Here is a 26,291-nt window from a genome sequence, read left to right on the forward strand (position 1 = left end):
GCGCCCTCATTCTGGCTTTGAAACTGTGCGAAGGATTTATGAAACAAGCCTCAGAGTTGTAACACTGAACCTGACGGGGAGCCTTCAGACCAAATTGAACGAGGGCCATTTTCAGGAAACGGTTGGCAAAAATCATCAATGATGATTGCATGTGAAAGAAATGCTGTATCTTTAAAAAAAAACTGACTCAAATCTGATGACTTGATCTCCCTTTTGTACATTTGGGTAAGCAACTTCCGTTGAGATCTTAGAAGTCACCGTTCTTGAGGTGCGCTCTTCAGATACCCAGTGGTCGCTCATGGAACCCAAGTAGCAACAAACTCGTTTTTTTTTTACTAGCTAGACCAGGGGTGGGCAAATTTGTTGACTCGCGGGCCACAGTGGGTTCTAAAATTTGACAGAGAGGCCGGGCCAGGAACAGATGGAGTGTTTGTGTGAACTAAATATAAATGACATTAAAAATCATTACGTGAAAGGATTTGGCCTTTAACAGGTAGCAAAGCATTCGTTTGCAAGGCAATTTAACAAGTTGCACGAATATAAACAATACAAAAACATAAATTTTGATTTAAAGCTTTCGTGACTGCAGTAATTCATATTCTTAGCTCTTTCGGTAAAGTCACGTTGAAGGGAAACAATAAAATAATAAAATATATATAAAACAATAAAAATTATCACGACGTTTCGACCATAACACAAACGGTCGTCATCAGGTGCGTCGGTTTGCAGTAATTTACTTATTTTGAAATATATTTCATTATTTTATTGTTTCCCTTCAACGTGACTTTACCGAAAGAGCTAAGATTATGAAATACAAAAACGTGTCGTAACTCGCGGTCAAAGTGCGCCATCTAGTGGGAAAATGGGGGCATTACAGGAGAAGGAAAATTTAATATAATAATAATATTTGGACAAGTTCGGCGGGCCGGATTAAAAAGCGCGTTGGGCCGTACATGGCCCACGTCTGAGCTAGACACAACTCTTTCACCATACGGCAGGATTCCTCACGTTGGCTATTAGGCACGTGACATCACGCACGTTATCTCTGTCTTGGGGGAGCTTGGCTGCAATCTCGCTTTATCTCTTATCTCCAGCTATTTAACAACAAAAAAACACTCAGTGGGACACTCCAAGAGCATTTGACTTACAGCCCACCGGTTGCGCATTTACTTACCGTGACAATGTGTGTTTCCCTCAAGTTTAGTTCAAATAAATGTTTAACGAGGTGAGAACTCAAGGGACCAGGATAGTCTCATTATTCAAAATCGATCCCCCGAGTCCAAGGTTGACAAAAGAGTAAGCAACAAAGAAAGTACATAAATTATCAAATAAAAAATCGGAAGAAAAAAAACAACAACAGCCGCCATTCACCGCTCCGCCACTAACTGGTGGTAATGTCACCAAATAGCTTGCGCCTTTGAATCAATGGTGCCCGTTTCGAAGGCAAGAGGTCATTGGACAGGCCCAGATCATTGTGGGTTAACTGACAGAGGTAAATGGCAGATACACGGCCTGTGAGCCCCACTGTGCCAACTTGTGTGTTTTAGCCGCCCACTGCTCCACTCTTGAGCGTCGCTCCTCCACCCTACGTTGATGCTTGCAGAGCGACTGCCTCCAACTGCCCAGTAGCATCCTTCATGAGCCTCCTCCACAGAGGCCGATCTTGACAACGCTGGTACCAATCCTTGGCAAGTCCAATCAGCTTTATATTCTCCTGTACCACAGCAGCCCCTGTGTTCTGTAGCTTGTACCATGACCATTCAGTCCCTTCTATCTGGCTAGACAGAAACTGATTGGGCATGCGGTGGCTGGGCATGTGGGCTATGTGACCCAGCTAACACACAGTCTAGCCTCATTGAGGAAGTCACTGGTGTGAATTTGTCCAGATCTTTCAAGAACATGTGAGTTCCTCACAACACAGCAGGGTGGATTGGAGGCAGGCCAGCCTGAATGTTTCAAACCGATGCAAAATGTTCCTTTAAATGTGTTCAGTTCCACGAAAACAAAACACGATCATATGAGGAATTGAAAACATTTCCCTCCATTATTGCTTGTAAAATTGCCCTTTCGCCCCCCCCCCTCCCCCCACTGTAGGTGTCTCAGGTGTGCGATGCTATCCGCTCCTCCATCAACCCCCAACCTTACGATTTTATTGGTTTTTAATAAGCTATTAATTCCATAATTGGATGTTATAAATTTGAGCGCTTTTCAGATTTGTTGCATAGATAGTATGAGTTTTCAGATTTTAGTTAGACCTTTTCGGCAATGTTAATTGTAAAATGTTGTGAAATGTATTCTAATTTATGCTTAGCTGTTACTGCAACCGCTTTTAAAATTGCTTTGTACTTGCTGTGCTTTCGTGATGTTTCATGAGTGTTGACCCAGGGCTCACTGAAATAAAATACATCGAGACTCTGGGCTTACACTTGGTTATAAAGTTGATACTGGTAGGAACCTCCTGGTTATTACACCACCAGCCCACAGGGGATTATTGTTGTGTCAGACCGTCGTGCATCCAAAAATGGGAGGGGTGGGGCTGGGTGGAGAGGGGAGGGTGGGGAGGGGCTGGGTGGGGAGGGGAGGGTGGGGAGGGGAGGGTGGGGCTGGGTGGGGTGGGCAGTGGAGGGGCTGAGTGGGGTGGGTGTGGCGGGGTGGGGAGGGGAGGGAGGGGAGGGTGGGGCTGAGTGGGGATGGGTGGGGCTGGGTGGGGAGGGGCTGGTCACCCCGTGGTGCCCTTATAAAACTCAACGTGTAACCTACTCACGCCGGCTCATGCCCGCCCTCACAGAATCAGGCCAGCAGCAGATGGGAAGAAACTGTTTTTATGGCGTGAGGTTTTGGTCCTGATGGACCGAATGCCTTCTGCCGGAGGGGAGTAGCTAAAACAGAGAGTGTCCAGGGTGGGAGGAATCGGCCATAATCTTCCTCGCTCGCCTCATGGTCCTTGTCGTGTGCAGGTCCTCGAGGGTTGGTAGATTGCAGGCAATTACCTTCTCAGCAGTGTGGATGATACGCTGCAGTCTGCTCTTGTCCTTGGCAGTGGCAGCAGCGTACCAGACGGTTATGGAGGAGGTGAGGATGGATTCAATGATCGCTGTATAGAATTGCACCATCATTGTCTTTGGCAGGTTAAATTTCTTCAGCTGCCGTAGAAAGTACATCCTCTGTTGAGCTCTCTTGGTGAGGGAGCTGATGTTCAGTTCCCACTTGAGGTCCCGGGAGAGAATAGTGCCCAGGAAGTGGAAGGACTCTACAATTTTGACTGGGGAGTCTAACAGGGTGATGGGGGTGAGGGGGGCTGTATTCTTCCTGAAGTCCACAACCATCTCAACTGTCTTTAGAGCATTTAGCTCTAAATTGTTCTGGCTACACCAGGTCACCAGGTTGTCAGCTTCCCACCTATAGTCAGACTCATCCCCACCAGAGATCAGCCCAATGAGGGTGGTGTCGTCCGCAAACTTCAAGAGTTTGACGGACAGATGATTGGAGGTGCAGCTGTTGGTATACAGGGAGAAAAGCAGTGGGGAAAGGACGCAGCCCTGAGGAGTTCCGGTGCTGATGGACCTGGAGTCAGAGATTTGTGTTCCCAGCTTAACGCACTGCTTCCTGTCAGACAGGAAGTCTGTGATCCATTTACAGGTGGTGTAGGGCAAGTTCAGCTGGAAGAGCTTGTCCTGAAGCAGGGCAGGGATGATGGTGTTGAAGGCAGAGCTGAAGTCCACAAACAGGATCCTGGCGTAGGATGCTGGGGCGTCCAGATGCTGTAGGGTGAAGTGGAGGGCCATGTTAACTGCGTCGTCCACAGACCTGTTGGCTCTGTAGGCGAACTGAAGGGGGTCCAGGAGAGGGTCTGTGATGGCTTTGAGGTGTGCCAGGACCAGGCGCTCAAAAGACTTCATTACCACAGATGTAAGGGCGACCGGTCTGTAATCATTTAGTCCTGTTGGCCTTAGCTTTTTGGGCACAGGGATGATGGTGGAGGACTTGAGACAGGCTGGTACATGGCATGTCTCCAGGGAGGTGTTAAAGATGTTGGTGAACACTGGAGACAGCTGGTCAGCGCAGTGTCTGAGGGTCGCTGGAGAGACAGATCCGACCCGGCTGCTTTGCGTGGATTCTGCCTCTTGAAAAGTCTATTAACTTCTCCCTCCTGAAAGGAGAGAATCGTCTCTGTAGTATGGGTGGGGCCTCTCGGGTGGGAAGGGGTGGTTCAGGATAGTCCAATTGTCTTTCAAATCTAACGTAGAACTCGTTCAGGTCGTTGGCTAGGCGGGAGTCGTTAGTGGTGTGGGGGGTTCTGGGTTTGTAGTTGGTGATCTGCCTGAGCCCTCTCCAGACAGAAGCAGCGTCGTTAGTAGAGAACTGGTGTTTTAGTCTCTCTGAGTAGTCGTTTAGCCTCTCTCACCGCTTTGCTAAACCTGTTCATCGACTCCTTGAATCTGTCTCTATCCCCACTCCTAAACACTTCCTCCTTCTCCAACCTCAACCTTCTGAGCTTTGCTGAGAACCAGGGCTTATTGTTGTTAAAGTTCACCCTGGTACGTGTTGGGATACAGCAGTCCTCACAAAAGCTGATGTCGAGCATATTTACGGAATACACCACGTGATGGTGCCGCCGTTGACCCTGGCCATTGACCGAGCAGCCCAATGTTCCTACTACCAGCTCCCTCCGCAGGAGAATGTGTTATGTTATCTTATGGTTGTGCCTCTACGTGCCTTTGGCCTTGCTTTACATACCCTTTAACGCTCTAAACATTGGGCCTTGCTCTTTGGTTCTTTAGGTAAAGTCACGTGGTAGGTATAAAATAAATTAAATCCGCGACGTTTCGGGCGCAGCACAACAAGCGTCCGCCGTCAGGTGGGACAACCACAGCAAGAAAACAATTGGTGAAGTGGGCAAAAGGGCTGCCGTGACAAGAGGCTATGTAGGTAAGAGAGGGGGGAGGAGCCAGGGAGGAGAGAGTGGAGGGGGTGTGGAGTAGGGGCAGTGGAGTGCTGCAAGTGAGTCACATCTAGATTGGGTCTTGCGTTTCATTATCAAGTTACATTTTCCAAAAGCACACCAACCTGCTCTCATCCGCTTATTTTGTAAGTTTGATCCCAGGCGGCCTTCAGTTTTATGTGAGTCTGTTATGGCGCTCAGGATGCGTTCTTGATAAATGGAACACTTCGTGAAACAGCGCTGTAGGAGGTCATCATAACATGCTTCCAATGGAGATGCATTACCGAATGAGCATTGGTTTTCCTCTGACCAAATATGAGCACTACTTCATTGGGGTATCAGTACCCGCCTATATTACAATACTGTGCACATGATAAATGTTTAGAGCATTTTATATATATTTAAAACAAGTTCAATGGTTAAAGACGTAAGAGCTATGCCTGTACATGTGTAATGGGTTCTTTAAGACGGCGTAGAGACGAATCGGTAGAGGCAACGCTTATTTATTACAAAGGTGCTTAACAATACAATACAGCCTTCTACTTGAAGGGGTAACGGCCCCTTCACCGGCTGCTAGCTGAGGAGGTACGGCTTCGGTCTAACTCGCCCTATTCCTGGGCTAGGGTCTCGGGGTCCTCCGGCTAAGGGGGTCCTTGGGGAGGCTAGTCTGACCTGACCCAGCCAAGGTACAGGTCTCGACCACTGGCCACACGGGACCCGTCCCTGATAAGTCACCCACACAGACCCACAGTCACTCACCTAGCCACCCACACACTCAGTCACTCACTCACCTAGCCACCCACACACTCAGTCACTCACTCACCTAGCCACCCACACACACACAGTCACTCACCTAGCCACCCACACACTCAGTCACTCACTCACCTAGCCACCCACACAGACACACAGTTACTCACCTAGCCACCCACACACTCAGTCACTCACTCACCTAGCCACCCACACACTCAGTCACTCATTCACTCACTCACCTAGACACCCACACACTCAGTCACTCACTCACCTAGCCACCCACACACACAGTTGCTCACCTAGCCACCCACACAGTCACTCACCTAGCCACCCACACACACACTCACCTAGCCACCCAGACACTGTCACTCATTCACTCACATAGCCACCCACACACTCAGTCACTCACTCACCTAGCCACCCACACAGTCACTCATTCACTCACCTAGCTACCCACACACTCATTCACACACTAACCTAGCCACCCACACACTCAGTCACTCATTCACTCAGTCACTCACCTAGCCACCCACACACTTAGTCACTCACCTAGCCACCCACAGTCACTCACCTAGCCACCCACACAGTCACTCATTCATGCAGTCACTCACCTAGCCACCCACACAGTCACTCATTCACTCAGTCACTCACCTAGCCACCCACACACTCAGTCACTCATTCACTCCGTCACTCACCTAGCCACCCACCCACACACTCAGTCACTCACCTAGCCACCCACACACTCAGTCACTCATTCACTCAGTCACTCACCTACCCTATGCCCAACTTCCTTCATGTCTCCAAGCTCATGTTCAATCGATTCCAGTTCGATGTCAAACATGCATCTCTCCATGCTTTTATTTTCAAACACTGTTCTATTTTCTCTTGGGGTTTATATTTGCAAGCGTATTAACCTGCTAAATACACGCACTGTACAGAATGCCAACCCATGTTTTTCAATGGGATTGTCAATGAGTCGGGGTATATTTTTACCAGCCCCCCCCCAAAAGGGTCTCTTTGGCATTTATTTCAGAGCTCTCCGTTATGAAATTAAATGGGCAATATTAGTGCCATGGGCTACAGCAAGAAAGGAGCATCACTCGTGGTGGGAGCAAAAACTTTGGCTATGAGCAAGTTGAGAACCCCCCCAAATTGTAAATTAATTGGAGCCGCTAAAGTTACGGCACCCGAGGACTGCCAAGTGAAATCTGGTTTGGGGCTCATGGACAAAATGGCAATGCACACGGCAGACAAACTCGGCAGGTTAAGGAGACTAACCATAATTATTTTAATTTCAACATTCTTCATTTCCACTGCGACCTTTAAAATCTTTCGGTGCAGTCAATATAGAAATCTAAATTAATCCTCCAAAAAATGACAACTAAAATGTAAACGCGTCAAATTGCACTTTCGACCTATACCCACGGTTAACTTTCAACAAGAGTGATGGGACATTCACAAATAATACACAAAGTGACAATGATGTTGACACCGACGTTCAATACGGCATGAAACATGTTGAGTTGTCTTCTATGAAGGCTGGGCAGTGGAGAAGCACAGTTTGAGGGTGTAGAAGTATGGAACATCTGAGAAAATAAAAACAGGGGAGCCACATGACATCTTCACTGGAGCACACAAAAACTTAAAACAATGAAGCGATTCTTAGGAGGGTCTTTGTCGATGTCGACAAACTCGTTCAGGGAGCTAAGATAACGTTGAGTTGTGATAAGTGAAAGTGCTTGGCTATGTCAACTTTCAATTCCATTCTGTATATGCAAACAACAACGAAATCCAAATCGCCCATAAATAACAACCTGTTAATATATAATACAACAATCTACAACTGCTTTCACTTCCTGCAATTTCACCCAAGGCTGCTAGGCAGCCAGTGTACACAGATGGTGCTATGGTAATAACAAGCGCCCCCCCCCAAATCTGAACATTAGGTGCTCAACAGAGCGTGCGACCAAAGATTTGCCGATAATGCAGCACCGCTTCAATGTCATCGCACCAACACAAATGGCCAACACCCCACAACTTACTTGCGTTCTTCAGGGGGTGATGGTTAATGCACGCCAGAGCCTCCATGGCATCGTTCTTGGTCTCCCACTCCGTCAGGCCGGACACGCTCCTATCGGCTGGACACGTGGACGGACCGTTGCTCATGGAGTCATTTGGGTCGTGTAAAACGCAACACCCTTCACCATTTTGATTTAAAGCTTTCGTGACTGCAGGGATTCATATTCTTGGTTCTTTCGGTAAAGTCACCACCACGTAGAAGGGAAACAATAAAATAATAAAAATATAAAACAATAAAATTCTCACGACGTTTCGACTGCAACACAAGCAATCATCATCAGGTGTGAAAACCACAGCAAGAAAATTTGAAAAAAGTGGCGGTTATTTTTAACGTTAGCACCACGGAGAGCGATTTGGCAGTTGTTCAGATGGACGAGTCCATCTATGTTCTGAAAAGAGGAGGGGGGAGACGAAAATAATGGATGCGGTCTGAAAGCCACCGTAAGCGTGAACAATCAATTAAGACCCGAAATGGTTTATCAAATCCTTCCAATGATTGCTAAGCCAGAATCCATCTTCTCGGTTGAAATTGTCTGTGTTTGTATATATTTATTATTTTGTTGTTTCCCTTCTACGTGACTTTACCTAAAGAACCAAGAATATGAAACCCTTTGCCGTGTTTAAAGGATGGTGTCAGTCGTCGGTGAATTTCTGCAGCAGGAAGGCTTCAGTCCGATGCCTTGGCTACGCTAACACGCTTCAGTCAGCTTGGGCGCGAGTGAATAGCAAGGATTGCTCTCGGGAGAGAATTTCTCACAGGGTTTCTTGAGCATGGCCTCATAGCACACGTTGCAGATCATCTGGCGTCGTGCTGTAAATCAAGCGACGATTGCATGGAGAATACAGTACACGATTTATTCTGTGCCATGACACGTAAGATAAATAATAAACATACTTTGCGGGACTTACTTTTTCCAGAAAACACTTTGAAAGAGCGGGGCTTCGCAATCGACATTTCGTCGCACAGCTGCGGGGACAGAACGGGCGGCGTTCACGTTATAGTTGGTAACAGTTAACGTGCACCGGTAAAGCATTCGGGAGATGTCATTTTAATTGCAGGCACAAATCCCGTTGTCCATTTTTAAATTTACATTCGCCAGCTTTGGAGCAGTCTTTTAAAGTGCTCAGATTATTGTGAACACCAAGCATAGACTCAGGGGGAATGCAACCATTTGCAGAAACAATGTCCAAAGACTGAAATGTAAACCTTTCGAATACGAATGAATATGAATCGTAATGTATTAAACAGGACAAATTAACGCGAGGTGTTGTCTAGTCTGTAACAAAAAAGTCCCTTTGGAACATCGACTGCATTATTTATACATCTTATGTTTTAACCGCTGAAAGGAAACTACATTACACCATTTTACATTTGTCCCGTCACAGGAAACGTGTCATTGGCCACCACAAACTCCACAACATCAATAGGCTCATCTTAAAAACCCACGATTGTTTCACGTGCAAACTTTGGACTTGAATATTTATAAAAGCTTTACCTGGGAAAACTTTTAAAGAAACCGAACGCGCTCCCCTTCTGTGCTGCTGGCAGCAGGCTGAAGGGGCGGCGGGGGCACGGACCTGCGCGAACATCTCGGCCGTGATGTCCGTGGGCGCGTTGAAGAAGTGCAGCACCGCGGTGGGACGCTGGTTGCGGTTCTTCGCCGCCTTCTCGCTGTTGGCGTAGCGGTGGTTGTGAGAACCTGCGTAGTCCCTGTAGCTGTCGGTGCCGTCCGGCAGCTCGAACGCCTGGCCCGGCACAATCGACCGCTGCCTCGACACGCTGCCGAGACGAGGGCGGAAGGGAGGGAATAGCGCGAAGAAACTGTTTTTAGTTTTTATTTTATCACGTTCCAAATTTCACGTGCTCTTTGGTTCGATTCGGTAAAGTCACGTGGGTAAAAAATAAAATAACAAAAAATCACGACGTTTCGGCCACAACACAAGTGGCCTTCATCAGGTGAAGGGACCGGACTGTCCAGAGGACAGCGTTGGAGTGAAGACAGCAAGCCCAGGTCGCGTCCTTTAAGCTTGTTGTCGCGGCATCTTTTGAGGAAGGTCAGCGTCTCGATGAGCTTTGACTTCTTGTCCCGTTGTCTGTTGAAAGCTCTAACAGATAGGTGAAAGCCCTCCCCGTAGAGCTTCAAATCTAGAATCCAAATTTCACGTTCGCTATTTCAATAAAGGCCCTCCCCGTAAAGCTTCAAATCTAGAATCCAAATTTCATGTTCGCCACTTCAATAAAGGCTCTGGAAAGCAAGTCACCGGGGTCCTCATGAGCTGTGACGAGTGTTTCGTTCACGGTATTCATCAGCTCTCTTTTTCACCGTCCTAAAATTTAGTCACTTGCACTAAATATTTACTAAAGTTGTCTTCTCTAAATGGAAAGCAGTATCCAATTACATTAACAGGATATGACGAGTTACATTTACCAATTTAACACGGGGACAAAAAGGCTCACCAGAGGTTGATTTTATTTCCAAAGATCTGAGACATATTGAGGTGAAAAACCGCCCTGTGCACGGCGTACTGATCTCCCATCTCGACCATGGCGGCTCCCGGCTTGCTCTTCAGGAACTTAACCTACAAAAATAACAACCCGTAAGATGGTTCAGCATCGCGCAATCTTGCACGAAAATATCTACAAGTTTCGTTGTAACGCATTGTTGAAATGTGAAGTGTTGGCCGAGGGGCCATTAGAAAACATGCACAAAGAACACTTCGCATTGGGTACATTTTTGCAAAGAAAATTACCAAATGTGTATGTTGTCAATCGGTGAACAAATTTGGTCGTGTGAATCTCCCACTTTATATAACACGATCAGCGCACGACGTGCACCACACGCGTGCGTACGCATTGCACCGCGGTTGAACCTTTGGAAGAAAAAAAACGGGGACTCATTTCAAAGCAGGTGCGCGCAACACCCAGCGAAGGCACCTTCTCCACGTCGCCGAAGAGGCAGAGGATGTTAAACACGCGGTCGCAGTTGAAGCGTTCGGCGTCCAAGTCGTACACAATGAGGACCTTGTTGTCGGCCTGCTGGTTCATCATGGCCTGCACGTGCTGGCCCTGGGTACCACCCTGGGGCCCAACCTGGTTGCCCATGCCTACTCCCATGCCCATTCCTCCCCCACCGCCCATGCCGTCACCGCCAGATCCGTAGTCGACGCCCGGTGGTGGTGGCTGCTGGTGGCCTGTGACGCAAACACACAAGAGGGGGAAACGCATCGTGAACTAGCTGAAACTCTCTAAACTTCTCTGAAAAACAGATTTATGACAACCATCATCTTACACATGTGTGCCCTTTCCTATAAGGTCAGGTAACCCAGGAATCACCACTCTACTCCTTGGAGACACTGGAAAACATTGGTCCAGAAGACTCAGTTGCCTAGGGAATAGACTAAACTAGTTTTTATTTTAGGTTGAGGGCCACCAAGCTAGAGCTCTTATTCAGCATAGCTTGTTTTAAATACCCAATACATCTGATAGCTATTGGAAATATCGTCTCTTAAAACACAAAGCAACTCATAAGTTGCAATTGTTAATTGCAAAAAAAGGTTTTTAGGATGCACCTTAACACTAATTCCAAATAAGAAATGTTCTCAACAGGCAGCAGGTTCTTTCAATCTGACAGCAAGCTGAAGGAAACCGAAATTATAGCATTCGCAACAAGGGGATTACCTCCACAGTCGCCACCACCGCAAGCGTGTGCTTTGGGATGGTTGCCAAGGAGAGACGTTTGCTTCGCTGGCATCATTGCATTGTCCTCTGAAAACAACAAAAAAACGATCACCAAATTCACCCACGGGAAACATAAGCGCTCATTGCTGCACAAAATAAGGACAATCCAAAAAATGCATTCTGCACCCAGAACATTCACATGACCAACACATTAAGAAATTCCGGGCACACTCCACACGGGGGCGCGCTGCGTCTGTCGATAAAAACAATTGGCGGTATTTTTTAAAATGCAGATTTCACACGGCGCAACATAAATAACGAGCACCATACAAAATACAGCGCGTAAAGAAACGCTCATCGCAAGAAGAAGAAAAAACAAAATTTATTGGAGGTGTACAGATGCACGCGACAAATTGTTCCGAGGTGCGGCGTCAGCGAGTGTCCGTGGTTGCCGCCTGCGATGCCCGCTCATTTCTTACCCAGTCTACGCTTCGACGGGAACACAAAGTTGCCCAGAGTCGGGCGGCGGCTGACGACCCATCGCGAGGAGGATGCAACAGAAAGGCCGGCGCCTTCTTTCCTGCGCCAACAGCAGTCACGCTTGGCACAAATGCACCCCCCCGCGTTGTCCGTGCCACCGCACCTCTCGCTCTCCGGCGACCCTTTTTGGTTTGGGGCTTAAAATTGGGACGCTTGAAGTGGGCGACGGGGCCTTACGAACCTTTAAAATGAAAAAGATCGCCGCTTATAAACCGATGCGAAATGCGTTGTGTCTGGCATCTGCAATGTCAAAATCCTCGTTTGCAAACAAAACTTTAGCAAGGCAGTCTAAACGTACGAGCGTGGAGGTAAATTCTCACCAACGGAGCGATTTTAAGCCCCAAACGCATCGGCACGCGTTCCGTTCGGCTTATTTCCAAGTCCCGTTCGCGGTGAATGCGGGCTTTCGTCGCTCCCGGCTTCTTCGCGGCGGTTCCGGTGCTTTGCCGGTCTGTCAGCGCCGTGTCCCCCGGTGCCTGCGGCTGGACGCGGGTTATCCGATGGCCTCTGCCAAGCGGCACGTGGCGGTTGCGGTGCAGCGGACGCGGCGTGCTGCGCCGAGTGTTCCGTGACGTGGCGCTGCAGGCGTGGGGGGCGCGGGTCGGCCGTGCGTGTCACAGCGGTGGCGGCGTGTTGGTTGCTTGGTCCCCGGTGCCTCCCAAGTGCCGACGAGGATGTCGCCAATGTCGCCGTTCGTGTCGTCGCCGTTCACGTCGGTGGCTGTTGGCTGCCGGGCGCTTGATTGCTCGTGTGTTGCTTGCAAATTGCCTCGTGTGCTTGTGTGCGGCAATGCTCGCAGATGCTCCTTGTAGCGTTGATGTTGGGAGTGAGGAAAATACTCTTCGAAGCGTTTACGGAAATTTGGCGATTAAATCAAACCGCACCGTGTCCCTGAAGCTCCCTTGATAAAGTGGCGAGACTTACCTCTTCGGAAACTAATATCTGTGCGTACACACAATGTACTCGGGACAAAGATACCATTTTCCTGTTCAGGCTCAATCGTACCAAATTAAAAGGGTTACTTTATAATAAGTGATATTTTCAATCGTAAATATCGGCTTTTCTGACATCCTCTAAGCTTCTCCGCTTAGTATCCAGACACCACATAATGCAGTCAAGGTTTCTCAACCCTACAAAATATAAAAACGCAACGTGCAATGTCCACCTCAAATATGCCAGTGAAAGTTGGCACCTACTTCTGATCCAACAGACACACACCCTGGTAAATCTAAATATAAAAGTAAAACCTTGGATTGCGAGTAACTTGGTCTGCAAGTGTTTTGCAAGACGAGCTAAAATTGAAAATAAATATTAACTTGATAAACGAGCGAGGTCTTGCAATACGAGCAGTGTACGTGTAGACACACTTTGTACTCCGTGAGTCACGTGATCACACAACTGATAGACGAGTGCTTTGATGTACGAGCGCTTTGGATTACAAACACGTTCCCGGAACGAATTATGCTCGCAATGCAAGGTTTTACACTGTAGTGTAAAAATGCCCAGCCTTGATACACCCCGAACAACCGAGTACCCGCCTATGGGCCACATGCACTTGACGTTGGGAAAATCTTCAAAGCTGATCAAAATCTAAAACGCCACCAACTTAATGGCAATATCTATCGCATGTCCAGTACCAGGGCAACAGCTTTAATGGTAACAAAAAAATTAATCCAATGGATTATTGAACACTCCAGCAGCCACATGCCTCCTTGTGAATCCTGTTCTTCACAACATTCACTTATACTGCCAAATTGTTCTGAAGGGTAAACTAGAAAAAACAAAGTACACGGGCACGAGTTTAAAACCAATCTGCCCAGAGTAAACTACGCAAGCTTAGCATGGGCTAAAAAAACACAAAGATTATTTAGTTATATGTTGCGCTAGCTGTTACTACCCGGCTTCGCCCGGGACTTGGATCCACCACGCCCGGCCGCCTTTGTCTCCCCAGTGGCGATGTTCACACACCACAGCAGTTACTCGTTTGAGGCTGAGTCGACCTAGGGGAGGCCCAGGACCGGTTAAAATAATCGTCACCGGTGGTGGCGGTGAGCGGGAATCGAACTTGGGTCGCCGGGTTCGTAGCGCAGCGTAGCGCTAACCGCTACACTACGGGTCACGTGACAGATTTGACGTCACAGCTCACTTGCCGTGCAAAAAATAAATGCATTATCGAGCTCCCCCCCCCCCAAAAAACAAAAGTGTATTTGTGTAATGTTTGCACGGTGTACAGTCTGGAAAGTACCCACATGGCAAATTTCCAGTTTGTTGCATGTCGGGAAGTACGCTAAACATTTTGAACAGACACACATATTCACAACTTTGCCTTTTATATATATGGAGAAGATAGGTATAAACGAAAATAACCTTGACCAGCTCTACACAATTGCAGTGATTGCATGATTGATACAAAAGAGGGGAATGGCGTTTCAAATAACTTCCTGTGACAACGACCAAGTTCTGTAGATTGTAAACAGTACACCAATGTGCTTCAAGACAACCAAGTGTCTGCAGGTGTGACATTTTTCTGCAACCAAAATCTCAAGTGCAGAAGCTGCATTATCCTCTTGAGAACGCTCCAAACTTCCCCCTCTACTTGGCCACTGATCTTCAAGTATAACACGGCAAAGCCGGCCGCGTACAGAAAGTCAATGCCTGTTTCATCACGCCGTGCACACCCCCCAGCCCTTGCGTTAAAAACGTCACCCCCCCCCCCACACACCCGAGGGCTCACCACCACCAGCTGTCGAGAGAGCGCGGCTCTGATATGCTCAATATTGGTCTTACCTTGCTTGAGGCCAGGGTTGGTGAAGTCCCAGGTCTCAGAGTCATTTTTAAACACATTCAGACGTGTCGCCTGTAAAGAGGACACAGCAGGGGGAAAAGATAAACATTATTCGTGGCCAGCATATAGGGCATAGATGCTGGGAAAAAATTATATAACTTTAGAACCTTCTTTGGTTCTTTCGGTAAAGTCACCACGTAGAATGAGGATAAAATAATAAAATAAAACAATAAAATTCTCACGACGTTTCGGCCACAACACAAGTGGCCTTCTTCAGGTGAAAGGAACAAACCTGTCGTCCCGACCTTGTGTTGTGGCCGAAACGTCGTGATAATTTTATTGTTTTATTTTATTATTTTATTTTCTTTCTACGTGGTGACTTTACCGAAAGAACCAAAGAAGATGAATCCTTGCAGTCACGAAAGCTTTAAATCGAAACTTTAGAACCATTTAAAATTTACAAGCATAATAATTATTAAGCGGTCATTACCCCCGAGACAATTACGGCACGCAACTTGCGGTAAAGCCGAGGTACTTAACGCAACCCTTAACCTCCTGGAAGATGAATGAATAAGAGCTGCCACACGTAGCAAGTCAACGATAAGCTAAACTTTCGCACCGTACGTAGCAAAAGCGTGCTTATCGGAGTTGTGGGAAAACAGTGGCCTTCTGCCACCAGTTTTTTTTTTAAGATCACGTGTTGATTATCCCTCTTCGTTGGAACAAGCTCCCTTCGTGTTTGCAGATAAAAATCGCTATCCCTCGGTGGCCTATTTAAATTCCAAACTTGTTTAATCGCACATAAGTTTGGCATGCTCTGCCTAACTCGGTATTATTTATTCGCAGTGTTCCTCGTGTACTGTAAAGCGTTAGCCTTGATCATATACCTCAAAAATGTTGAAGTGCCATAACCCCGTTATGAAAATGATGCATTCGTTATTACTGTTCTGTAATTTTATTTCCTGCTAACAATGTAACATCTCCCCTCAGGTACTCTGCAGGTCTCGCAAAGCAGCCTATGGCTGAATGTTAATCACCCGTCACCAAATAAAATCGAATTAAAAACCAACTCTACCCTTCCCACTGGATGCGAATTTTCCATTAACTGGCTCAGGGCACTGGCTCAGATGAGAACCACCCTCACACGGTAATATCAATTGGGAAAAGTTTGACTTTAGACAACGGCAAGGATGCCCGTCATGCACAATGGGTTGTTGTAGGTTGTGGGGCTGTGTGGTGGGCAGCTGTAAAATCCATTGGGTGCATTGTATTTCTATGCTGCCACAATATATGCTACACTCCTTTACCCCGCACACAAGTCAAATAACCCCCACAACAGGCATCGAGTGCAGAAGCCCTCATCTAGCAATGAATTGCCGTGTGTATTCAGCATTATTTGCTCACCAAAGTGGTCAATTCATAATATTAAATGAAATCTTTGGTCTGCGGGTGAAAAAACCCAGGTTGTGGTGCACACACTTGTGAATGTACAAAGTATCGGTTGTACTTGCCCTTGCATAGTCCACTATAAGAGTACAGCAGCCCGAATAGATGTCCGCTCCATTCAGAGATGAGTTCGCTCTCTCGGCGCTCTCAACCGAAACAAACGTGGCCAAAAATTAAGGAAAACACGACCATTTCATTTTAAAAACAATACATTTAGCATCTCCAAAATAACACGTAAAATTACGTGAATGGCAGACATATCGTTACGGTTATGCATCTCGTTGAAAGGATATTCCACAAAGGCCTGCAGGCCATTCTTCCTGAAGATAACAATGCGTTGCAGAGGCCCAAATGGTTTGCAAATGTTGTAAAGCACATCCTGCAGGACCACATGGAGCACACAAACGCAGCGAGGTGATTTTGCACGCATTACCAAGTAAATTTGAAAAGCTTTTTTTCCAGTGAATTTTTAAGATCGAGCCATACAGGACATCAACGCTTTCCAAAATCAACATTAGGTCTATATATTGTTTTTTATTCAATGCCATTGGTAGACTTCAAAGCACAAACAAAAAACACGACTTCAATTGCCTCAAATGAACCAAAGGATCAATGTAATTTCCTTAGCAAAGCCATTCACTGTAATCCAAAACGGACATAATTTCACTCGTATAAATGAAACATGCGCGTGTGTGCGTGGCACACCCGACAAACTATTCACACATTAATGTCCAGCTGCTGTAAGTGTAACAATGCCCACCGTGGTGATGGGGTAGATGGGGTTGAGAATGGTGAAGAGCAGGATGTGGTTGCTGTTGCCGTTGTCCCCCGGGACGCCAGGGCGCCAAAGCTTCTGGCTGGTAGAGAAGTTAAAGTAGGCCGGCTGCCCGCACACGTAGACGGAGCCCTTGGACGAGTAGTCGACGCAGCTGCGGGAGCTCTCCGGGTCTTCAAACTCCACCAGCGCCTGCCGCGTCTTGGGTATCATCACCACGTAGCTGCACGGAGGGAGCGATTCAAACGAGTGCCGTTATTCAAAGATGTGGCCGACTTTAAAACGCATGCCTGTTGTTGTTAATGTTAAACACGAGGTTGGTCTGCTCCAAGTCACCTCATTTGATCTCAAGAAATGTTTCAATGCATGCAACGGAGTGGAGACTGGTTTGATGCAGGTTAGATGCCACGTCCCATTTCAGTTTGGCAGTGTAGTACGTTGGAATTGAATGTACTGTAAGAATATAATTATATTTAAAATACATCTTGAGGGTAATGTAGTCTTCTTCTGTCGATGTATCACCTGACAAACGAAGCCTCTTCAAACGTACATAAACAAGGTACGTGTGTGCACCATTTCAATACGAGATATTAATTTTTAACACGGTTACTAATCACAGTTGAACGTGTGCCGCTTTTGTCAGACGGCACAACAAAAGCAGCAGCGGCACTTTAATTCGGAGGGAATTCGTGACTTGGGGAAATTGAAAAACAAACGGTTTTTGTTTCCATTTAAAGCTTTCGTGACTGCAAGCATTCATCTTCTTTGGTTCTTTCGGTATAGTCACGTAGAATGAGAATAAAATAATAAAATAATAAAAAAACACAATAAAATTCTCACGTTTCGGCCACAACACAAGTCGCCTTCATCAGGTGAAGGGACGAGACTGTCCCATTTCAGTTTGGCAGTCTCGTCCCTTCACCTGATGAAGGCCACTTGTGTTGTGGCCCGAAACGTCGTGAGAATTTTATCGTGTTATTTTTATTAATTTATTATTTTATTCTCATTCTACGCGGTGGTGACTTTACCGAAAGAACCCCAAAGAAGATGAAGTGGTTTTTGGTTGGTCACTTCAGGCTGGCAAGGCCCCGAGTAAGCCACGCACGGCGTCGCCGATCACGCCGTGACGTGGGCAACGCCGCGCCCTCTCGTCCACCGCCACACGCGGCCACGACTTTTTATTTACGTAAGTGGTTCTTGAGCTTTAACCTGCAGCCTTGCCACCCCCCCTTTGGTTCTCAATATTTTTTTTAAAACGTACAATGTTTATTAATTTAGAGGTTTGATGGAACAAAGTAGCGGTGCGTACGTGCCCGTGCTCAATGTGTTTCGATGGATTTACCTTGTTAAAAAATAATCTGGCACGTCTTGCACCCCCAGAAAGGGCATCTCCCACCCCGTGCTTAAGAACCATCGAGTATTTTTGTGTTATGCAATTTCTTGAGTTATTGAACCGAAAATCGGTAATACTCGAATTTCCAAGGTCTACGTTCACTCCACGTCCGCAAACACCACCACCACAACAATAATAACAATAATAACAACACCAATAACAATAATAACTATAATAACAACAATAATCTTTGTTTTTTTTCGGTAAAGTCACGTATAAATAAGAATTAATAAAATTACATAATAGCGTACGTTTCGGTTGCAACACAAGCAACCATCATCAGGTACAGAAGAGCTAAATTTAAGAGAGAGGGGAAACACATAACCCCAGATGTATATACAGACACCCAAGTAGGGGGGAACTAACACCGACACAATAGGGGACATAGAGAGAGAAGCATACCAAACAGACAAGAGTTTAGCAGAATTTGGAAACCAAATAAAGCAACACAGACGGTCGGTCAAAACACAATTAACGCAAAGCCTGGTTGATTACGTTATTTCAAAGATTGCTAAATTGCAAGTTAAGTATGAAATTTAAGATACAGACGGCACACACACACATAGACATTCAAGTACAGCGGACCAGCACAGGTACAAGCACACAGTGAAGTCGCCTTAAATAGGCAGAGAAGGCAAGGCTGAGAGACAATGGGACATATTAGCATGAGAAGGCAAGGCTGAGAGACAATGGGACATTTTAGCATGAGAAGGCAAGGCTGAGAGACAATGGGACATTTTAGCATGAGGTATGCATAGAGCAAAGTGGAGCACGGCAGCAAACATTCGGAAGCACCAAGACCGACACACAGGCAGAGACAGCACAGAGAAACAAATCCAAGCACAGACACAAAGGCAGATACACAAGCAGAGACAACACAAGACAACACAAAGACAGACACAAAGATACAGACCTTATACCTCCCCGTAGAGGCGGTTTAAACTTGGTTCAAAGCTTTCGTGACTGCAGGAATTAATCTTTGGTGTTTTCGGTAAACAACAATAATAATAATACAGCTTTCTTCCCCATGCGGGCAACGGTCACCACCGACTGGTCACCTGACTAGGCCAAAGTACCGCACGGCCTCCACGAGGTCCGACTCGAGGGCTGTGTCTGAGAGTCCCCGCACGTGAACCACAGCCGACGGTGGGGGCTTGTGTGGGTCCTCAAACGTGTCCTGTGCACGTCGGCAAGGAAGCAAACTCAACACGACTATTGTGCAAAGCTGTTGTTTCCTCCTATACCGAGAAGACAGTTTTCAGTTTCATTTATTTGGTATAGCCCTGTGAGCCATTTGGCTCTTGAATCGGGTGCAACCGCAACAAACAAAAACATGAACAATAAAAACATCTTAAAGTGACTTTGTGTGACTGTGCAAACAAAAAATCCAGGAAAAAACAGCAAAATAATCCTTGAAATAGCACCGTACACCAACGCTGTGTGCAAAAATCCCAGTGGGATGCAAGTCAAACAACAACAACCACAAGACAACTAAGATTAAAGCCATCAGTCTAACTCCGTACTACAACAAAACAATCATGGCCAAACCATAAAACTTTTTCAAAATCACCAAAATAAAGCCAAGGCTAACATCGCCGGCAAGTGATATCGGAGCAGATGCAGACACTTGCATTAAAGGGCTTTTTAAATATGCATCCGTTTGGCAAAAAATGGCCATAGCTCAGTGCCATCATTTCAGTAATAGCTAAGAACGTTCGCGAGTTTAACTTTAAATCTAAACGGCCCTCGAGTTACAAACTCTGGAACTCGCATCCCCCACCGCCAGGTGCGCTTTTGTAGACGCTGTAAAGTTTTATTCCGCAAAGTTTTTAATCACATTGGGGAGGGTCGAAGAGCTACCCCACGACGCTATCGCGTGGGACATTTAACATATCGGTATTTTAACTTAATTAGTATTTTAACTTTTGATTTAAAGCTTTCGTGACTGCAGGGATTAATATTCTTGGTTCTTCCGGAAAAGTCACCACGTAGAAGGGAAACAATAAAATAATAAAAATATAAAACAATACAATTCTCACGACGTTTTGACTGCAACACAAGAAGCAATCATCATCAGGTGTGAAAACCACAGCAAGAAAATTTGAAAAGTGGCATTTTTTTTAACGTCAGCACCACGGAGAGCGATTTGAGAGTTTGTTCAGATGGACCAGTCCATCTATGTTCTGAAAAGAGGAGGGGGGAGACGAAAATAATGGATGCGGTCTGAAAGCCACCGTAAGCGTGAACAATTAAGACCCGAAACGGTTTATCAAATCCTTCCAATGATTGTTAAGCCAGAATCCATCTTCTCGGTTGAAATTGTCTCTGTGCTTGTATATGTGGATAGCCTCATGAACGAATTTCTCCTGGTAGGCAATGTTTTTATTCGTGGTCCGCCAGGAAGTGTCTGTGTTGTTGGCCTGACTGGATGTGCTTCACATAATGTTGTTTCAGGTTTGTTGAATTCTCGTCTCTCATCTTTTGCTGTATTTACCTCCGTGATTTGTTCTTGACACCTGATGAAGATCGCTTGCGTTGTGATCGAAACGTCGTGATTGTTTTTTGTTTTAATATAATTTTATTGTATTTCTACATACGTGACTTTACTGAAAAAAACAATGAGTAATGTTAAATTTTGATTTAAAGCTTTCGTGACTGCAGTAATTCATATTCTTAGTTTTTTCGGTAAAGTCACGTTGAAGAGAAACAACAAAATAACAAAATATATATAAAACAATAAAAATTCTCACGACGTTTCGACCATAACTCAAACGGTCATCATCAGGTGTGTCGGTTTGCATAAATTTATTTAGAAAACGGCATATTTATTTATTTATATAAAAAATAACGTTTGCGTCACGCGCAACGATTGGCTGTTTGCCAGGACTAGTCCATCTATTTTTTGAAAAGAGGAGGGGGGAGACGAAATTTGTTTTTATGTATGCTGTCTGAAAGCCACTGTAAGCGTGAACAATCAATCAAGAACTGAAATGATTTATCAAATCTTTCCAATGATTGCTAAGATAGAATCCATCTTCTCGGTTGAAATTGTCTCTGTGTTTGTATATGTGGATAGCCTCATGAACGAATCTCTCATGGAAGCCAGATGGCTTACAAAGAACCTCCGTCTTGGAAAAGTCAATGGCATGTGAGCCTACTGAATTAGAACAATGATCTGCTACGGCCGAGGTGTTGGTCCTACCGTGTTTAAGGTCTGCTTTATGTTCACGAATGCGGTCCGAGATATGGCGTTTGGTTTCTCCAATGTAACTACTACCACAGAGGCAACTTAGTTTGTAGACACCAGGGTATTGTATGTCCGGAATCACATCTTTTACAGACGGAACCAGATCACGGATTTTATGTAATGTGTTGAAACGGACCTGGATCTTGTGTTTATTCAAGATTTTGGAGATCTTTTTTGTGATCCCAGCAATGTAGGGTAAAGTGATGGTTTTGAAAGGCTCCTCAAGAGGGTTCTTCTTCATGGTTTGAGTGATAGCTTTGCGGATTGTATAGTCGGAGTAACCATTAGCCCTAAGAGCTTGGTGTACGTGCTTGAGTTCACTGCTTATGTGTTCCTGGTCGGATATGCATTGGGCTCTATGATACAGAGTCTTGATGAGAGAATTCTTCTGTGATGGATGGTGGTGGGAATCCGGTTTATATAATTGCCCAAGTAGACGTTGCTCTCAGGGGCCTGGGTCACATCGCTGCAGACGTAGCAAGATCTGAAATCGCTGCAACCCTCAAAAACGCTAAGATGCCAGCTAGCAACCTCAGCAAAAATGAGCGTTTTGAATTATATAAATTAAAAAAGAGGAATGATATTGTAGTTCTCTCAGCTGACAAAGGCAATGCTACTGTTATCATGGATAAAATAGAATACAACAACAAAATTAAAGAATTACTCGACGATGGTAGTTATACAAAAATAAAAAGAGATCCCACCAACAGCCTCGTCACACAAACCAACAAAATAATTTCTGATTCAACCGCATTAATTGATCAATCTAAACAGTTTTCATTGAAACCTTCTGCTGCCAGGCCACCAAGATTATACGGCTTACCAAAAATACATAAAGTTGATACACCTCTTCGTCCCATAGTCTCTACTATCAGCTCCCCCACCTACAAACTAGCTCGTTTTTTGTCTGAAATCCTGCGTCCTTTCACTGGAAAGACCACCTCTGCGGTACAAAATTCTACTCACCTGGTATCAACAATCAAGGGTATTTCCCTGTCCCCAGACGACCTGCTTGTCAGTTTTGATGTAGTTTCCTTATTCACCAAGGTTCCTGTACCTGACACCATTGCAATCATTGAAGACTTGGTTCATCAAGGACTAAACACTGAGGTACCCCCCCTGGTGAGACACTGTTTAACCAATACATACTTCACTTGGAATGGAACTTTCTACAAACAAACTGAGGGCACCCCAATGGGCTCCCCCCTTTCTCCAGTTATAGCTAACATTTTCATGGAGAAATTTGAGACTGACGCCATCCAGACTGCCACTCTGCGCCCAACCTTATGGAAGAGGTACGTGGATGACACTTTTGTCATCTGGCCACATGGCCGGCCTGCTCTAGACCAATTCTTCGACCACATCAATTCCATACACCCAGCCATCAGATTTACCATGGAAGTCGAAATAGATGGCAAGATACCTTTTTTGGATGTCCTAATTAAAAAGAGACCTGATGGTTCAATGAGCCACTCTGTCTACAGGAAAGCTACCCATACGGATGCTTATCTGAAACCGGATTCCCACCACCATCCATCACAGAAGAATTCTCTCATCAAGACTCTGTATCATAGAGCCCAATGCATATCCGACCAGGAACACATAAGCAGTGAACTCAAGCACGTACACCAAGCTCTTAGGGCTAATGGTTACTCCGACTATACAATCCGCAAAGCTATCACTCAAACCATGAAGAAGAACCCTCTTGAGGAGCCTTTCAAAACCATCACTTTACCCTACATTGCTGGGATCACAAAAAAGATCTCCAAAATCTTGAATAAACACAAGATCCAGGTCCGTTTCAACACATTACATAAAATCCGTGATCTGGTTCCGTCTGTAAAAGATGTGATTCCGGACATACAATACCCTGGTGTCTACAAACTAAGTTGCCTCTGTGGTAGTAGTTACATTGGAGAAACCAAACGCCATATCTCGGACCGCATTCGTGAACATAAAGCAGACCTTAAACACGGTAGGACCAACACCTCGGCCGTAGCAGATCATTGTTCTAATTCAGTAGGCTCACATGCCATTGACTTTTCCAAGACGGAGGTTCTTTGTAAGCCATCTGGCTTCCATGAGAGATTCGTTCATGAGGCTATCCACATATACAAACACAGAGACAATTTCAACCGAGAAGATGGATTCTATCTTAGCAATCATTGGAAAGATTTGATAAATCATTTCAGTTCTTGATTGATTGTTCACGCTTACAGTGGCTTTCAGACAGCATACATAAAAACAAATTTCGTCTCCCCCCTCCTCTTTTCAAAAAATAGATGGACTAGTCCTGGCAAACAGCCAATCGTTGCGCGTGACGCAAACGTTATTTTTTATATAAATAAATAAATATGCCGTTTTCAAAATAAATTTATGCAAACCGACACACCTGATGATGACCGTTTGAGTTATGGTCGAAACGTCGTGAGAATTTTTATTGTTTTATATATATTTTGTTATTTTGTTGTTTCTCTTCAACGTGACTTTACCGAAAAAACTAAGAATATGAAAAATGAGTAATGTTTTTATTGTTTCATATTTTTTTATTATTTTAGTTCAGTGCAAAGAGAATACCCACCCTTAGAAGAGAAAACGCCGTATAAAAAAATTACACTGGAAATAGCCCAAGGTGTTAACGAACACGAAATCCACGTTTACCAAAACGCGTTTTACTGAACGTAAGCAGAGCCTAGCGATGCTGTGGTCCGCGTGGTCCATCCCCAACACCAACAACGAGAAGCTCTTCGCAACGGCACTGGAATCTGCGAGTTACAAAGCTAAACAATCACGTTAAATAATATAAACACGGCTGGTGGTGGTGGTGGCACGTCGCCTGAGTGAAGCCTCTGGCCCAGGCCTCACAACGAGGCTCTGGGCGAGGAGGAGTAAAAGAAACATCTTCTCGTTATAAAAACACCTCGTCAAGTCGCTCGTCACTGACGCTCACCATCGCGCCCGCCTGGACGCGGTCGTTGCCTTCGCCATTGACTCCCAGGCGCTTGGCCGCGTGCCGGGCGGCGGAGGCGGCGGTGGTCAACATCGTCGTGATGGCGTGGAGCGCCGGAGGGAATCGATTCGCGATCCTGTCGCTAAAAATCGACGCCTGCGCGGATCGCCGAGCGTCAGCGGCAGCAGCGGGCGGCGGCGGGGCGATTCCAACGTGTGACATCGATTCTCGGATCGATGTGTCCTCTGGCGATGTTCGCGCGGCTTGGTGTGACCCCACAGCCACTCGTCACGTGACGCCTCTCTCGGCCAACTGGGGCCGGCGACGCAACTGTCGCCCCCTACTGCAAAATAATTGCAGACCCAGCGCATCGTGGCTGCTTCTCCCTCTCCCCCCTCCTCCGTTCCGAACAATGATGGACTCGTCCGTCTGAACAAAGCTCGTCGCTTTCCGTGGTGCTAACGTTGAAACAAGGAAAAAATAAACCGGCATGCTAATCCCTCACACTAACATTCTGCCTTTAACATCCTGCTAATCCAACACATTAACACAGCTATTTCAATGCTAAATTGTTCTGTTGATATGTAAACTCGGACTTTAACACCCTGCTAATCCAACACATTAACACAGCTACTTCAATGCTAAATCCTTCTGTTGATATGTAAACTCTGATTTTAACATAGCTACTTCCGTGACCAGTCACATGCTGATCCCTCACACTAACATCATGCTAATCTCCCAGTTACATGCTAATTTCTGACTTTAACATCTTGCTAATCCAACATATTAACACAGCTACATCAATGCTAAATCCTTCTGTTGATATGTAAACTCGGACTTTAACATAGCTACTACCGTGACCAGTTACATGCTAATTCCTCACATTAACATCCTGCTAATCTCCCAGTTACATGCTAATTCCTCACATCAACATCATGCTAATCTCCCAGTTACATGCTAATTCCTCACATTAACATCCTGCTAATCTCCCAGTTACATGCTAATTCCTCACATTAACATCATGCTAATCCAACACATTAACTTAGCTACTTCAATGCTAAATCCTTCTGTTGATATGTAAACTCCTTCGTCAAGGGGCTCTGCTCCTCCCACCCAGCTTAAAAGACACTGCCAAGCTTAGCAGTGTTCACTCGAGCGCCGTCTTCCCGACAGTTCTGTTCCTTCACCTAAGGAAGGCTACTTGTGTTGTGGCCGAAACGTCATGAGAATTTTATTTTATGTTTTATTTTTATTATTTTATTTCCATTCTACGTGGTGGTGACTTTACCGAAAGAACCAAGAATATGAATCCCTGCAGTCACGAAAGCTTTAAATGGAAATTTAAACTGTACTGTATTTGTTTTGCTTTACAGATACCACAACAGTCAGAGATGTTCTACGCAATGCAGCGCCTTCTCCTTAGTAGCTCCCAACGTCTGCAATTCACAAACTTGAAAACTCGCTAATAACTTAATTGGGGGAAACACGAAGCAATTGTCGCCCCCTACTGCAAAACAATTGCAGACCCCCTTCTAAACGTGAACACTGCGGGGCAGTGTCCTTCACTGCAAGGCCGGCGGGCCACGAGCGGCCCCTGGTGGCCTCTTGTGCGGCCCCTGACAATACCCAGATCTGAAATCACCTCCCCATCGTCGTCGTCGTCCTCGTGTGCTGCTGTCAAACCCAGCGGTGTTAAAACGTGTGG

General features: G+C 45.8%; 1 protein-coding gene and 1 long non-coding RNA gene across 8 annotated transcripts in view; one reads left to right on the forward strand and one right to left on the reverse strand.

The window, feature by feature from the left end:
- LOC142913459 (uncharacterized) overlaps window positions 1–2,418 on the forward strand; it is a 2,858-nt gene extending 440 nt beyond the window's left edge. Inside the window, exon 2 of the long non-coding RNA XR_012934675.1 lies at window positions 2,095–2,418. This is a non-coding gene — a long non-coding RNA (uncharacterized LOC142913459). The remainder of the gene's footprint in view (window positions 1–2,094) is intronic.
- A 3,011-nt stretch (window positions 2,419–5,429) lies between these two features.
- LOC142905288 (heterogeneous nuclear ribonucleoprotein L-like) lies at window positions 5,430–25,205 on the reverse strand. 7 transcript variants are annotated; one of them, XM_076060963.1, is made up of 13 exons: window positions 24,557–25,193; window positions 19,448–19,566; window positions 16,982–17,219; window positions 16,515–16,600; window positions 16,287–16,383; window positions 14,778–14,847; window positions 11,451–11,537; window positions 10,707–10,963; window positions 10,230–10,351; window positions 9,350–9,551; window positions 8,681–8,738; window positions 7,735–7,830; window positions 5,430–7,278 (listed from the first exon to the last, which is right to left on the reverse strand). In XM_076060963.1, exons 1-13 carry the CDS (start codon window positions 24,806–24,808, stop codon window positions 7,223–7,225), a joined length of 1,740 nt encoding a protein of 579 aa, XP_075917078.1. In that variant the 5' UTR covers window positions 24,809–25,193; the 3' UTR covers window positions 5,430–7,222. The 7 variants fall into 7 exon arrangements, with proteins under 7 accessions (XP_075917078.1, XP_075917079.1, XP_075917080.1 ...); XM_076060964.1 differs by having other exon boundaries at window positions 24,587–25,191; XM_076060965.1 differs by lacking the exon at window positions 19,448–19,566 and having other exon boundaries at window positions 16,982–17,197; window positions 24,557–25,188.
- Between the last annotated feature and the right edge of the window lie 1,086 nt (window positions 25,206–26,291).

Source organism: Petromyzon marinus, unplaced genomic scaffold (genome assembly GCF_048934315.1).
Source record: "Petromyzon marinus isolate PM22_M1 ecotype Great Lakes invasive population unplaced genomic scaffold, UKy_Petmar_22M1.pri1.0 PM_G_Scaffold_26, whole genome shotgun sequence".
Lineage (NCBI taxonomy): Eukaryota > Metazoa > Chordata > Hyperoartia > Petromyzontiformes > Petromyzontidae > Petromyzon > Petromyzon marinus.

Bases quoted from the DNA above. Each gene is read 5' to 3' on its own strand.
- LOC142905288 (XM_076060963.1), bottom strand. From the start codon at position 24,808: ATGTCACACGTTGGAATCGCCCCGCCGCCGCCCGCTGCTGCCGCTGAC. The intron at 10,352-10,706 runs GTGCCTTCGCTG...TTATTTTTGTAG, and splicing joins TCTTCGGCGACGTGGAGAAG to GTTAAGTTCCTGAAGAGCAA. The intron at 8,739-9,349 runs GTCCGTGCCCCC...CTGTCCCCGCAG, and splicing joins CGGCCGAGATGTTCGCGCAG to CTGTGCGACGAAATGTCGAT.